General features: G+C 46.9%; 1 protein-coding gene across 1 annotated transcript in view; it reads right to left on the reverse strand.

Moving 5' to 3' along the window:
- USP35 (ubiquitin specific peptidase 35) overlaps positions 1-14,158 on the reverse strand; it is a 28,795-nt gene extending 14,637 nt beyond the window's left edge. The window contains 4 exon segments of the mRNA XM_030042845.2: positions 1,685-1,820; positions 2,889-3,585; positions 9,219-9,266; positions 14,107-14,158. Of these exon segments, the coding sequence (XP_029898705.1) occupies positions 1,685-1,820; positions 2,889-3,570 (818 nt within the window). The 5' untranslated portion in view covers positions 3,571-3,585; positions 9,219-9,266; positions 14,107-14,158.
- Positions 14,159-14,221: the final 63 nt, after the last annotated feature.

The raw sequence follows: 14,221 nt of genomic DNA on the forward strand, positions 1-14,221 counted from the left end.
ACACCCAGGAAAAAAACAAAACAAACAAAAAACCAGCGAGTACTTCTGAAGTCATGGATGCACATTAATAGAGTCTATCTGAAAAGAGACAAACTCTAAAAGAAACTCTCTAAAGGAGATTGTGGTGTACACTTACACCAGCAGGTGCCAGGCTTGCTTTTTTTTACCACTATTTGTTCTTTAAACGCTTGATCAGAAGCTCCACCCCACGGCCAGTTTATTCCCCTGCTACTAACTCCCAAACCTAAACTTTGGAGGAAGAGACTTCTGTATGTGACCAGTTTGCCAGGGATCCTAAGCTGAAAGATATTTTCAACTAGGACATTTTTCTTTGATTTTCTAGGCATGGAGCACACGCTTATCGAAAGGCCGACAGTCGTGAAGATTTCTGGGACACCCGTCTGCTGTAAACACGCTGCCAAAACTTCCGCATTTCTCCTAAATGATCTTAATTACATTTTGCAGGCATTTGCTTAATGTTTGGCTAATTCTGAGTAATCATTTACTCATCCTTCTGTGTGACAAAGAATGTTTTAAGGAATGATGCAATTGACTTTGCAACCTCTATATTTAGACACTGGTGCTCTTAGAAGATTTATCGCCTGGAGCTCGCAGCTGCAGGTTCCCAGAAGGAGAAAAAGATGGAGAATAGGGTTAAGAACTGAACTGATAACTTAATCTTTTGTCTTGGGTTGCTCTGGACTCTGGGAAAACCATGACCTTCCCCAGCAAGTCAAAAAGAAGCAACTCCTTTCTGCATCCATAAAGTTCCCATCAGGAAAAATTTGTGTTTCTGTCATGTAACCTTATGGGGGGGACACAAATCCTGCAACAAGAAGAGGAAAAGAGATCTTTCCAGAAAGATCAAGTCACAGCAGCTCCCTTGGGTTAAGCATGTGTGCTACTGCATGTGAACGTCACCCATTTAAGTGGAAACCTCTAAGGCAAGCACGGGTTGAAGATACTCCTAAGCAAGTCTGGAGCAAGGCACTGGAGCACGGAGGAGCTGTAGGACTTGGACACAAGTGTGCAAGGAAGATCTGGTGATGCCAAAGAGGGCACTGACTCTGCAAAGACCAGGTCTAGCATGTGAGGCAGTATTTCACCCGCTACTCTTCATCATGCCTTGACATCTCCATTGACTTTGCCTGCACAGAGGACAGGGATAAACATTGTACAGGACCAAGATCCAGACCAGCAGCACCACATCCATCTGACAAAGATCAAGGTGGGATCACTGAAACAGCTGGGCATACCCCCCTCTCCAAGATTTTTAGCTGTGACTGGTGATTTAGGACGATGTCCTTCTGAAGGGAGATGGGAATCAACATGAAATTCTGTAAAGGAGATTTTTGTGAAGAAAAGGCTCTCAACAGCTTCTGGAAAAAATCAAAACTCTTCAAGATTTCTTATGTTGGGCATCCCATAACACTACTTATTTCTAAGAAAAAAGAAATATAAACAACAACAAAAAAATCTATTAAAAAAAAGTCTTTATTCTAGTTCTCTGCGCCCTCAGGGCTGGAAGGAAGGATCCAGAAATTCCCTTTTTCCCCCCCCACTCCTCACTAGACAGCACCAGCCAAACTGGTTGGGATAAAACCACGCAAAGGAACTGACTGCAGCTTTGGTGCAGGTTTTTATCCGAACTGAGAATGACATTCACTAACGCAGCTTCTCCTACCTGCCAATGGCCGTCATCATTTGCACATCAGTGATGCTGTCATCGTTGGTTAGGTTTCTTATGACGCCATCCATGAGCTCCAGAGGGACAAACTGGACCACACTGGCCAAGGCGTTGGATGGCGCTTCCTGCTCCTCTGCAAGAGATGGATGAGCGCCAGCAATGAAGATGTTAGTCGCCGGGAAAACCAGGCACATGAGGTCATTTCTCATCTCTAAAAGCCAAATCATTTCTGCCTACGTAAATGGAGCGGATAGTCAGCTGGTGTAAATGAGCAATGCGGAGTCGACACTTAGCTGTGCTAGGAGGACAATTTCCCAAATCCCAATGTAGCACATAATGAGGTTGGGTGATAGCAGATGGGCTGTTGCATGAAGCCATACGCAGCCCAAAGGGAGGAAGAGATCACAGGCACAAGAGTGTTCTTGGGCCGACCCCAGGTCCCAGATTTCCTCTGCGTGCTCTCTTTATACTAAGTACTGCAAATAACTGCAATGGGATGCAACTGCACGTTTGCCTGCCTGGAGCACCCTCCAAAGGATGAGGCTTTCATACAGAGGGCACTGAAAAACCCATCTCCTCATGGGCTGAGGAATAGCTGGAGCAGGAGCTCACCTGCTGGTAGAGAGTCCAGCCTTTCATAGCATTGGTACCCCCAAAAATCTTCTGAGACCCTCTGCAATAACCTAAAGGCCCCAGAAGTTGGATAAATATCTTCTGTCCCACCTTAAGGTATTACCACCCTCCAGAGACATAGTAGTGCTTCCTACCTCTAGATCGGTGAGAAATAACTCCTTAGCTTTGTCCCTAGTTTCTGGTAAGGAGCAGGCTGTGGGGTCCCATCAAGTCAGCCATAAGAGAGTGACATTTCTCAAAGTTTTCAAGTCCCACTCTAACCAGCCGCAGATAAGGTGCTTTCCATTAAGCCCAGCTGATACTGGAAAGTGCTGAACACACAAATTTGTGCTGCAAATATTTCAACCCAGTTAACAACTCCTGTGTACAGACTCTGTGTGGTTTCAGGGGATATTGTTTCCCTAGCTTAAAGCCCTGGGTAACTTTTAGAGATGCTTGTTTATTGTATTTCAGCTGTGGCTGCATTTCTGGAGTGGATGAAAACCATGCAAGATGTCAGACTAATCAAATTTGACTTCATCAGAGCCAACATTTACATTCCCAGCCTTTTTTGGGTTTTTTTAATTACCTGTTGAAGAAATGATAGTGAACAGCTCCTTCAAAGAGGGCAGGATGGCTGAGGTCTGAGTCCTCCAGATCCTCTGCAGCAGACCGCTCACTTTGTTCACCTGCTCCAAAAACTCCATGATGTCCTCTTCCCCCTCGGAGATGCACTGGAACTGCCCGATGCATCGGATCAGCTGCTGACAAAACAAGACCTGGTGTTTGCCCGTGGGAATGCACTGAGGATGTTGGGTTAAGAGTTTGCTGATCTTCGCACATTGCTTGGGGCTGGGCCTCTCGCAGACTTTCCGGAGCACCTCGATCCTCAATAAGCTGAAGATGCTGTTTGCTGACGGGCTTTCCAGGACAAACTGCAGTCCTAATTGTATATAATCGAGTACGTAATGGCTTCTCTTCCCCAGAGGTCCATAGCCTTCCTGGAGGAGACTCAGCAGGAAGCGAACATTGAAGAACTCCTCAAATTCCTCGGGGTGGTAGTGGCCGTAGACCTCCAAAACCTCTTTCCCAATCTCTCTTTTATACTTGGTGTCCCCTGTGAGATAAAGCTTGGTAGACAGCTCCAGCATAGACCAGCATTGCTCGCTGTCCATGGGCTGCTTTGCTGCCTCAATGACGCGCCTCACAAGCCCTTGCTTCACATTGTTGGGGTATGAGGACATCACCACGGCTTCCAGTATCTTATCCATCTCTGCTCCCAGCTGCTGAAAGAGAGGAACAGAGCAGGAGATTAGTTCAAGCAGGGTCTGCTGAGCTTTCAAACCCAGGTTGGCAAGGGACATCAAAGAAGCAGAGCTTGAGAGCTGTCTAGGACCACTATGAAGATGATAATTCTTGTGCCCTTTTCATGGTGACATTCAGAAAAGTTTCCACTCTGGTGATGTTTGACTGAGACTAAAGCCCCCAGACTGAATGAATACACAAAAATACAGAACTTCTACAGACTAATCACACATTTGAGCATTTTTGTCTTGTAAACAACCAACTGCAATCTTACACTTGACCCTAGGGATGGATGAGCTTCCTCTCCTCTATGGGTTCAGCAACTCAGCATCGTACCCCATGTTTCACAAAATCCAGTGCCCACTGGACTGGAGACAGCCTGCCACAGACCACAGAGGGGCTGAGTGGGGAATTAGGAGAGCCAAGATCTTCCACTGGCTTCTCCTGGCTCGGGTGTCCTCAAGAGGCAAAGATGCTCCCAGTGATTGTCTTCACATTCAGGGAAGGAGAGAAAACCCCTGGGAAGCAGAGATGGGATTGCAGCCTCTCTGTGCAATAGCAGGGGTGTACGCTGACATTTCAGCCGTGCTGCCAGCCACTCCGGCTGAGTGGTGCAGTCTTGGCTGCTCCCCAGGGACCTGCTGCATTTGTATGCAGGACCAAAGTGAGAGGGGAGAGAAAATGCAGAGTCAGGCAAAGTTTCCCATTCGTCACAGCCCGAATTCAGCAGCAATAAAGCGTTAGAGGAGAGAGTGCTTAAAAAAAACCCCTAAGGATTTCCCTGGAAGAACTCAGAACAACATTTATAACCAGGTGTTGGATGTACTACTACACAAGAAACCCCGTTACAGAGTGATAAAATTAGACAGACAGGATTTCTTAAAACATATTACAGGGACTGTATAAAGGCTTACCCACCGCAGGTCCCCCCAGTGCGGTGTGCTGCACAAATACACGTTTGGAGAACGTCCATTCCTGCCTATAGCCTGAAACAATCCATGCAGGAGGGAGAAGGAAGGTACGTATCATCTTCATTACCTAAATGAGGGATCAAGGCAGGACAGATCCATCCACGCTCATTGGTGTCTGACCAGAATAATAATCACCACCTTTCTGTTCCTCAGTTTCCTAATCTGTGAAATGAGGACAACACACAGCAATTCCTAGTGGGGTTGGTTGAAACTTCCTTCGTTAGCACTTGGAAAGCATTTGAAGCAGGTAGTGTTACATTAATGAAAAACATGCACACAGGTGGCATGTACAAGCATGGTTTTCAGAGATGACATCCAGAAGGGACCTCAGAGGATGCCATCCAAGGACCATCCCATCCCCAGAGTAAGCCTGTATCTGAGCCAGAGAGTGTCTTCTCTCCTGGTAGACAGCTGCTTGCTGGTGGAGAAGAAAAACCCATGCCAGATACAAACCTCGAGCTCTGGCTCGCAGCTACTTGGTTGGGAAGCCTTCCCATTCGACCACACATCACCTCTTCCCATCATTGCTTCACACACAATCTCACAGGGTGAAAAAAACCATGACACATACATGGCCACCTCCCCATCCAGCAATGACAGCAGCCTACGCTGCAATGGCTCTCCAAGCACCACCTTGGCCTTTCTGTCCCCTGCTTGTTGACTCATACAGTTCTCTGTTCATGTGCTGGATTTATTTTTCCCCATCAGACACCACAGGTGCCTTCCCTGCAACAAGCTATGGCACAACTAATTCTCCTTATTGCATTGTTTTCACAGGATAGAAGACATAAAATGGACTCTTGAGGGACCAGCCTGCATTAAACCAGTAACAAATGAGGACAAGGTAAGAGGAGAGAATAAAAGCCCACAGGTAATGTCTTTTCACCTCAAACAGAAAGTACCACAGTGACAGCAAAGGCTAAAAGCCAACCTGGAGAGCAGATGGGGCTTGCAGACAGACCAGAAATCAGAAGGAGCAGTTGCCCTAGCTGTAGCTCAGTGGTCACCTTGGCCATACAGAGGTTGGCACAGACCTGCCGTCAAGCTCGTATCCCCTTCGCCTCCTCTCTGCAGCTTCACAGACTGAGTTCTGACACCCCAGATGTCTGGCAGATAGATAAGGGACCAGGAGGAGACAGGAGGATCTACAGTGTTCACTGGTTGTGTCTCACCGTTACGTAGTTACTTCCCTGGAGAAATCCATGCTGAGCCTGGCACAGCGGTGTGGAAACACCACCCAGGCAGAATGGTCAAAAATGGCTACAGACCTTTTAGAGCTAACCCCATAAATTACAACAATCCACAGCCCACTGGTGTACACGGTGTTGGGTGGCCTCGCTGCCTCTCTCAGGGGCGATGGTTGTCCACTGCTGTCCCCTGTATGACTGGGATTTAACTACTTTAGCATTGCCAAACTTCACCCAAATTTTCAATGCAAAGTCTACTTCCATCTGAATTTAGAGATAAACTTGTAGCTCCTGAAAGGGCTTGGTTCTTTCTCAGGCTGATCACAGAAGGGGATGTGAGGATGGGTCACCCCAGTCTTGCTGCCTGGAGTGCAACTAGGTCTTGTCTGACATAGTGCGGCAAGGACAAGGCTGAAACAAAATCCCTCCATCGTCAATAGATAAACAAGTCCCAATGGAGAATATCTAAAGACTGTGAAGGCAAACAATCTTCCACATCAGAAAATGTCGTAACGTCTCATACTGACGTTAGGACCTCAAAGACACATGGGGAGAACCACCTGAGTTGACCTTGTGGTGCAGGGTCCATGCTCTCCTCACCAATGAAGGACTTTACAGTACAAGGTGGGGCTTTAGGTAACACAGTCCCACCTACAACTCTCCAACCACCCTGGTGTCAGCAGGAGGGGACAAAGAAGACCATGTTTCTGTTGTGTATCAGGGTGCACCAAGCTGCTCTCTGGGTGTGGGCCAGACAAAGCCAGGATGGAGGATGCTAGCAAGGGAGCTCCTAAGAAGGAGGCATTTATAATATATATTACAATGTTAGAACTATATTAAAACAACATTCAAGTTGCTTTATAATATGTAATAACAAATATTACAGTCTTAAAACCACACTAAAAGAGCATTCTACGCTAAAAGATCATTCACATGTCAAAGGTTAGGAATTAAGATGGCTAATTCAACCCCAGCACAGCTCCAGATGCTTTCAGAGAGATATTATTTAAAGGATCTCATATTAACCTTTTTTTCCCCCAGGACCTGCTGGAGAATGAATCAGGGTTTGCAGTGAAGGAGACTGTTGTCTGTAAGATCATTGTCTCATTTGTTGTAGAAATTGGAAGTGTGTCATAAATAACCCAGGGAACTGCAGGAGAGGGAAGGACAGTTTCATTGCTGGGCAGCCGAATGCTGCCTTGGAGATCTGGTTCCTGGCTCTCCTCTGTTTAGTACTGGAATAAAGAGACTAAATATTCAGATAATCAGGCTTCTATAATGACTGCTCCTGAAGTGGAACAACCTTTCTGCACTTCATCTTCCTCACTGGCAATAACAACTCACAGAAAAGTTGGAAGGATTGGCTCATTCTTGCTTGTAAAGAGAACTGAGTTCCTGGAGCACATGAGGATGCTGTAGAAGGTCAAAGTGTTAATTATTAATCTGAAAAGCCGCTTTGAGGTTTCCATCTGTTATGTAGCTCACACAGAACAGAAAGTACACAATATGAGCTTTGCAGTGAAAAAGAAAAAATCCCATGAAATGGCAAAACTGTTCTGCTCCCCTGGTGAACAATTGGCAGGAGCAACATGGGTAAAATCACAGAATCAGGAGGGAAGGGACCTTGGGAGGTCTCTAGTCCAACCCCTGCACAAAGCTGAAATTAAACTAAGCTGCTCAGTCAGGGCTTTGTCCATTTAGGTCTTGAAAACATCCCAGGGTGGAGATCATACAGCCACCCTGGGCAACCTGCACCAGTGCCTAATTAGCTCGTAGCGGGAAGTTTTCCCTTATTTCCAGTTGGAAACTCTTGTTTCAATTTATGTCTGTTTTTTTCTCATTCTCCTGCCATGCACTGCTGTGAGAAGCCTGGCTCCATCTCCTGAATAACCTGGGGGCTGCTATCAGTCAGTCCCCAGCCTTCACCAGTGCAAGGGGTTAGTCCATCCTGGGTGAATCCATGCTGGGTTAGCCCATCCCAGGTGAATCCATGCCGGGTGAATCCATCCCAAGTGCAGGACTTTGCATGTGTCCTTGTTGAATTCCACGAGGTTCTTGTCAGCCCCAGCCTGTCCTGGTCCTCCTGTATGGCAGCCCTGACCTCAAGCATACTGACTATTCTGCCAAGTTTGGTGTCACTCACAAATCTGATGATGTGAATTTCATCTCCTCCTCCAGGTTGTTGATAAAAATATTAAAAAGGAAAGGTCCCAGGATAGTTCCAGACAGTTTCCTACCCACTTAGCAGTCCACCCATCTAGACTGCAGTTTCTTTTGTATCTTTGATACAAGGATGCTGCACGACATCATCTCAAAATCCTTACTGAAGTCAAAGAAGACAACATCCACTATTCTCCCCTCATCCAGTGATCTACCAGTCCATCCTTAAAGGCCAGCATGTAGGTCAAGCATGATTTGCCCTTGGTAAATGAATGCTGGTCATTCCCAGTCACCTCCTCCTTCATGTGCTCAGACACAGCTCCCAAGAGGATGTGGTCAATGATCATCCCAAGAACTGAAGGGAGGCTGACAAAACTAGGTTCTCAGATAATCCTTCTTGATTTTTTGAAGATGTGCTAGAGAGGGAGATGTGCTTTGGAAGAGGGAGGGATGTCTTCCTATCTCATCCTTGTCATGCAGATGCTCAAACCTACAAAACTGTCCTGAAGACACTCTCCATTCCACCTGGCAGATCAACAAGTGTTGATGGCATTAGATATCACACACTGCATTCACAAATACACACCAGGGTCCACAGTGCTTTATCCCATGCTCCCTCAAAATAAAAAGGGCACTGTAAAAAGAAAGCAGCCCTGGCTCCACATTTAAATTCCATCTAAAGCCACATATAAAATGAAGTATTTCATCAACATTTGCAACAGGTGTTGTTGACCATGAGATGTGTCCCTGCAAGGACAGATACCCAACCATGGTCTACAAACCAGAGAGGGAAAAGGAATTCAAGCAAAGAGCAGTATCGACCAGCTTAGCTTCACTCTCCAAACCGAGTAAACTGCAAAAAAACCCCAAAACTCAGCCTCAGGATGAAAAGTCACCTTGGGCATTGTTTGGGTCTAATCTTCATAATCTGTACTGTTCAGAGGTGTCCTCATATTTCTCTTCTGCCTGTGTTTTTTCTTTAATTAGGATTCATTTCAATTGAAGTCTATCCAATTACTTCTAAATCAATTCATTCCCCTCTCCCTGCCAGCAGCAGATTTCCAGTAAAGGCTCCTTAGTATTTTTGCAGAATGCAGTATCAGTTCCCACACCCCAGATCTTACAAAGCTCTGAAAACACAGATTTGAGATGTACCTTTCCTTTAGGAAATCTTGGTAATAAATTCAGCACATTTCCTACAATGGCATCATATATAGTTTGATAAATATCACTAAAGGAGGAAAAAAATCCCACCATCCGTAGACTGATAAATAAAGTGATTTGCTTTTTACTTACAAAGGACAAGAAGAAATCATGATCTACTTCCCTGAATTCTCTGGAGATCTGGAAGTACAGAAACGAGACTCACCTTTTATTGTCCTTAACTCCTGCTGAAATGGTTTCTTTTATGTCAGCCAAGACATTACTGTTATTCTTGCTGCATCCTCCAGGCAGCTAGGCAATTAGGGCTCAATCCTGCAGCATGCTGAGCTGCTGCAGGATGAAAGGGAGCTCACACAGTGCCTTGCTAGAGCACAAAATACTGCAGAAAAAATACTGTATTCTGTAAAATTTCTACAAAATTTGCCATGACTTGGTATACAACTTCTTAAAAGGACCAGCCCCTGTTGTCACACACCTCTCTAGGTCTGTTTTCCAGGAACATCAAAGTAATTGTGTCCTAATGATTTTTTTGCAGGGAATAAATGTCCCCTTAATTCATAGGCAAAGGGGATTTTCTTTGTCCAAAGTACCTGCCTGTTCATTCAGCCAAGGAGGGGAAACCACAGCCTGCAACTCATCATTAGCACATCCAATAGATACAGCCTGACCAGCAGGTATTGGACTGTCACAGACAGTCATTCCTATCACTTCCCTATGACTATTTTTCTAAAAGGCTAAAAAGTAAAAAGCCCTCGATATAACTAGGAAGAAATTGCAATTTCCCTACAGAGTTGGAAATGATCAAAGGCTACTGCTGGGTCCTCATGCATGCTACTGTACCTCCTACTTCTGCCTCCCCATGATCTAGGATAATTTACACATCTGGTTATACTCTTTATTTAGCTGAGATCTAGTTTTCCTGACTAAATAACCTTAATTAATGTAAGTGATGTGATCAAGCACTCACAGTGACTTAATGCTGTGGTCTCCATCTCGAGTCCTCCCAATGACACAATTGCTGCTTTTCTCTTTACTCCTTTCTTAATTATTTCACATCCAGCTACTCATTATTCTCTAAAGCCTCAGTCTCCCTTATATATTATTTGCACCATAATAATGCCTGGAGGCTTCAACTGAAATAAAGCCCACTGGCCTACAAACTATATCTATAGGAATATTCACAAGGGAATATATATCTCACTTAAGCGACATGGCAGATAACATTCATGCTGTTGTAGCAATATGAAATATTGAGGCACATCCAGATCAAACCATTTGCTCAAGGAGATGCAATAGGTTGTGGCAGAGCCAGCAGCCAAACCTCTCCAGGCCTGCAAATATATTAACGGCCATGATCCACCTTACTTTGCTCGCTTCAGCTGCTATCCGAGTTACACCCAATAAAGTGCCATGGCAGAGCAGAGGATCAGGTCCATTTTTATGAGATCTGGGCAGAAACTCAGAGCTAATAACCACAGAAAAAATCCAGTTAAATACCCTTTTAGAAACAGAATTGAGACTCTACCCATCTGCAGTCATAACAGGGAAAAATTGCCAGCACAGAAGCCTGGCCAAATTTTTTTGCACGTAATTATAATCTGCCTTTCTAAATTCACCTTCTCTTTACAAGAAGATCACATATTCTTTGCTTCCTGAACAAAAGTGCTTTCCAGTGACAGATTGCACTTGTGTTGTGTGTCTCCTACTCACCAGAGCTAATTACTTCTGGCTGGCAAAACACTTTGTGCTTTCCTGTCCTCTGTTGCACTGAATCAGAACTGCCCTTTAGTAGAGCCCTGATGGAGATTCCCCTCCAGCCACAGGCAGTAGCAGATTTGGAGCAGGAGGTTGCCCTCACGCTCAGCAGGACCTTCCACCCTGCTTGGCAGCTTTTTGTCCTCTCCAGAGAGTAAAGATTTATTTGAGCATCGTCACCCAACCGGACTGTTGGCACTTTGCACAGCTTTGCCATACGTCAGGACCTCCACCTTGGGAACGAGTTTGTCCCCTGTGACCACCCACTTTTCTAAGGGGTCCCTAAATAGTAACTAACCAAAAGACATATATTTGCAATCCACCTAAATTTACCACCTAGTAGTCCCTACCTTTTTTAAAATCTGTTGATGTTTTAGAGCCACAGACCACTGCAGACTCTTTTCCTTTCTTCTGCAGTACCATGTATTTCATCATTCCTTTTTCCTCTAAAACATTATAAGTGTGTTTGACCACACCATACAATTCTATCGGCCATCTACAAGTGATTGACCATGGCCTTAATTCATGGAAAACAGTGCTGGGCTAGCTGCCCTACCTGAACCCATCTATCTTAGCTACCCTGTTCTCTTATTTCTCCGGTGCTTCTTCTTTGATCCCTTTGGTGCACACGAATCCCCCAGTCTCTTCTCTTGCTCTGTGTTTTTTGCTCTTAGGCACTCGGTCATGAAATAAAAAAAAAGGCTTTGGCTGGATGTCAAAGCGATCAGCACAATAATACCCAATAAAGCCCAAGGCCCTAACATTTCATCCTCTCTTTCTCCAGACTCCTCCTCCCAGGTCCATTCCTCTCCTCCAGTCAACAGCTACATACATGTATCTCTATTACTTACTGGTATCCTTTTCTAATAAAGCATCTCAAAACCATCACTAGAATATTATCAGCCATCCTGGTATGGATGCAGAAAGCAAGGCACAAGGAATTAAATTCCTCTCTCCCATTGCCTTGAAAACCAGCAGCAGAAAAAAGGCACATAAGGCAGGACTTGCTCTAACCACTAGACCAGCAGTGACAAACCACTATGGCTAAGCCCAGCGCCAACCACAGACAAAAATAACCCACCCCAGTTGCTTTTTAATTTTTGGAATATATTTGGCATTGGATGCCCAAAAGCTTTGTCCTGCCTGCACTAGGTAAGTTTTTCCCAGGATGGTGACCCCTCCTCACATCCCCCAGATGAAGATATCTTCCTTTTCTCCCCCCAAAAGCCCACTGCTCTTCTTAGCCAGAGCTCTCAGCCAGGACTGCGCTGCTGTACTTCCATGGGGCTTTATACTAGGAGCACCCGGATCCTGCACTGACCTTCAGACCAATGTCCTTTCTACCATCATCCCTGGAGACTGTAAATACATCTACTCCGGAAAGCTGTTTGTTTTCTTGGAGGTATTTATAGCATTAACATCACTCTTCTTTCTTCAGATTTCTGTCTGCTTTTTTCTGTGTATAGAAATTAAACCCCTGGATATAACCCAAGGTAAAACCACGTCCTGTTCACCAAAGCATACCGGACCGAGGGCTGCTGATGCTGGCTGGGATCCATCAGACAGTGCCTCACTGCTTGGAGATACAGAGATCTCCAATTTTTTGGTGGTGCCTTCAGGAAAAATGGGATATGACACTCATCCAAGACCTCAGTTTCCCTTCAGCCCCCAACGTATTCAGCTTTGCATCAGCTGATCCAGAAACCAAGAAGGTGAAGTGAGACCATGGCAAACTTTATGGACTCCAAAGATGTCCAAGGCATTTCCAACGCCCTCCCCAGGTGAAAGCTCAGCCCCTTGCTACATCCTTTCAGCCTGAGGTAGGGCACGCAGTTGAAATATCTCTGCCATGAGTCCCGTGATACAAACACAGCAGGGTATAGTTGAGTTCCCAAAGCGTTTTGAAAACCTCACAGAAGTGACAAATATTCCAACATCTGCTTTTATCCTTTGGTAACACCTGCAAAGTCCAAGCCAAGGCAGATTTAACCTGTAAGGGGTTTGGATCTGGACTGCTCTGAATTTGACCCTCACTTTTAGGGTCTTTTGGCTCCCTATGGGATGGGAACATCCCTGGGTGTCTCTCCCCAGGTCAGCTTCCCTGGGGAAAAACTGAACCCATCTTGGCCCATTTCTCATAACAAGATGCCGCCTTGTAAACAGGTTTGCAAAGCCCTGCAGGCACCGGGGCAATGCACACACACCCACTTGCCAATGTTGCTCCTGTACCTCTCCCTCCAAGCATCCCCCTGTAGCCTGACCCCCAAACATCCAAATCCTCAAGCATCCCTCCTCCAGGGCTCCCTCTTGCCCACAGAACATCCCTCTCTCTGAGCAATCTCTCCGGGAGTCCCGAATCCTGGGCTTCTCTCCTGAACCCCTCCCTCCAAGCACCCTTCCCTTGAGCATCCTTCCTGCATCTTAACCCTCTGAGCAGCCCTTACTCCAACCATCTCTCCTGCATACCTCCCTCCAAGCCCTCTTCTACATCCCAAGCCCTGAGCATCCCTCTGAGTATCCCTCCCAAGCATTCCTCCTGCACCCCTTCCCCTAAGCATCCCTCCCTCTGAGCATCCCAGTTCCTGAGAACCCTGACTGCATCCCAACCCCCAAGCACCTCTTACTCCCAGCTCCTTCCTGCATCCCAACCCCTGAAACAATCTCCTGCATCCCAACCGCTGAGCATTCCTCCCACTGAGCATCCAGCCTGCACCCCTTCCTCCAAGTATCCCTCCAGCATCCCGATCCCCAGCATCCCAACCCGAAGCATTCCAACCCCTGAGCATCCCTCCTGCACCCCTTTCCCTGAGCACCCCTCCTGCATCCCTTTCCCTGAGCACCCCTCCTGCATCCCTCACCCCGAGCATCCTTCCTGCACCCCTTTCCCCAACTACTCCTCCCGCATCCCTCACCCCGAGCATCCCTCCTGCATCCCTCACTCCGAGCATCCCTCCTGCACCCCTTTCCCCAACTACTCCTCCCGCATCCCTCACCCCGAGCATCCCTCCTGCATCCCTCACTCCGAGCATCCCTCCTGCATCCTCACCCCGAGCATCCCTCCTGCATCCCTCCTGCATCCCTCATCCCAAGCATCCCTCCCGCATCCCTCACCCCGACTACCCCTCCCGCATCCCTCCCCCCGAGCACCCCCCCTTCACCCCGACCCCAGACCACCCCTCCTGCACCCCTCCCCAATCACCCCTCCCTCCGACCACCCCAACCCCTAACCGCCCCCCCCTCCCGACACCCCCTTTCCCCCCGTTACCTCCCGCCGTAACCGGGCCGGTCCCTGCCCGTAAGGCTGCGGTGTGGCCGGTTGCGAGCCGCAGTCCTGCGGGCAGCGCCGGGGCAGGGCCGAAGGCGACGGCGAACTACAAATC

The sequence above is a fragment of the Aquila chrysaetos genome, chromosome 19 (assembly GCF_900496995.4).
Source record: "Aquila chrysaetos chrysaetos chromosome 19, bAquChr1.4, whole genome shotgun sequence".
Taxonomy (NCBI): domain Eukaryota; kingdom Metazoa; phylum Chordata; class Aves; order Accipitriformes; family Accipitridae; genus Aquila; species Aquila chrysaetos.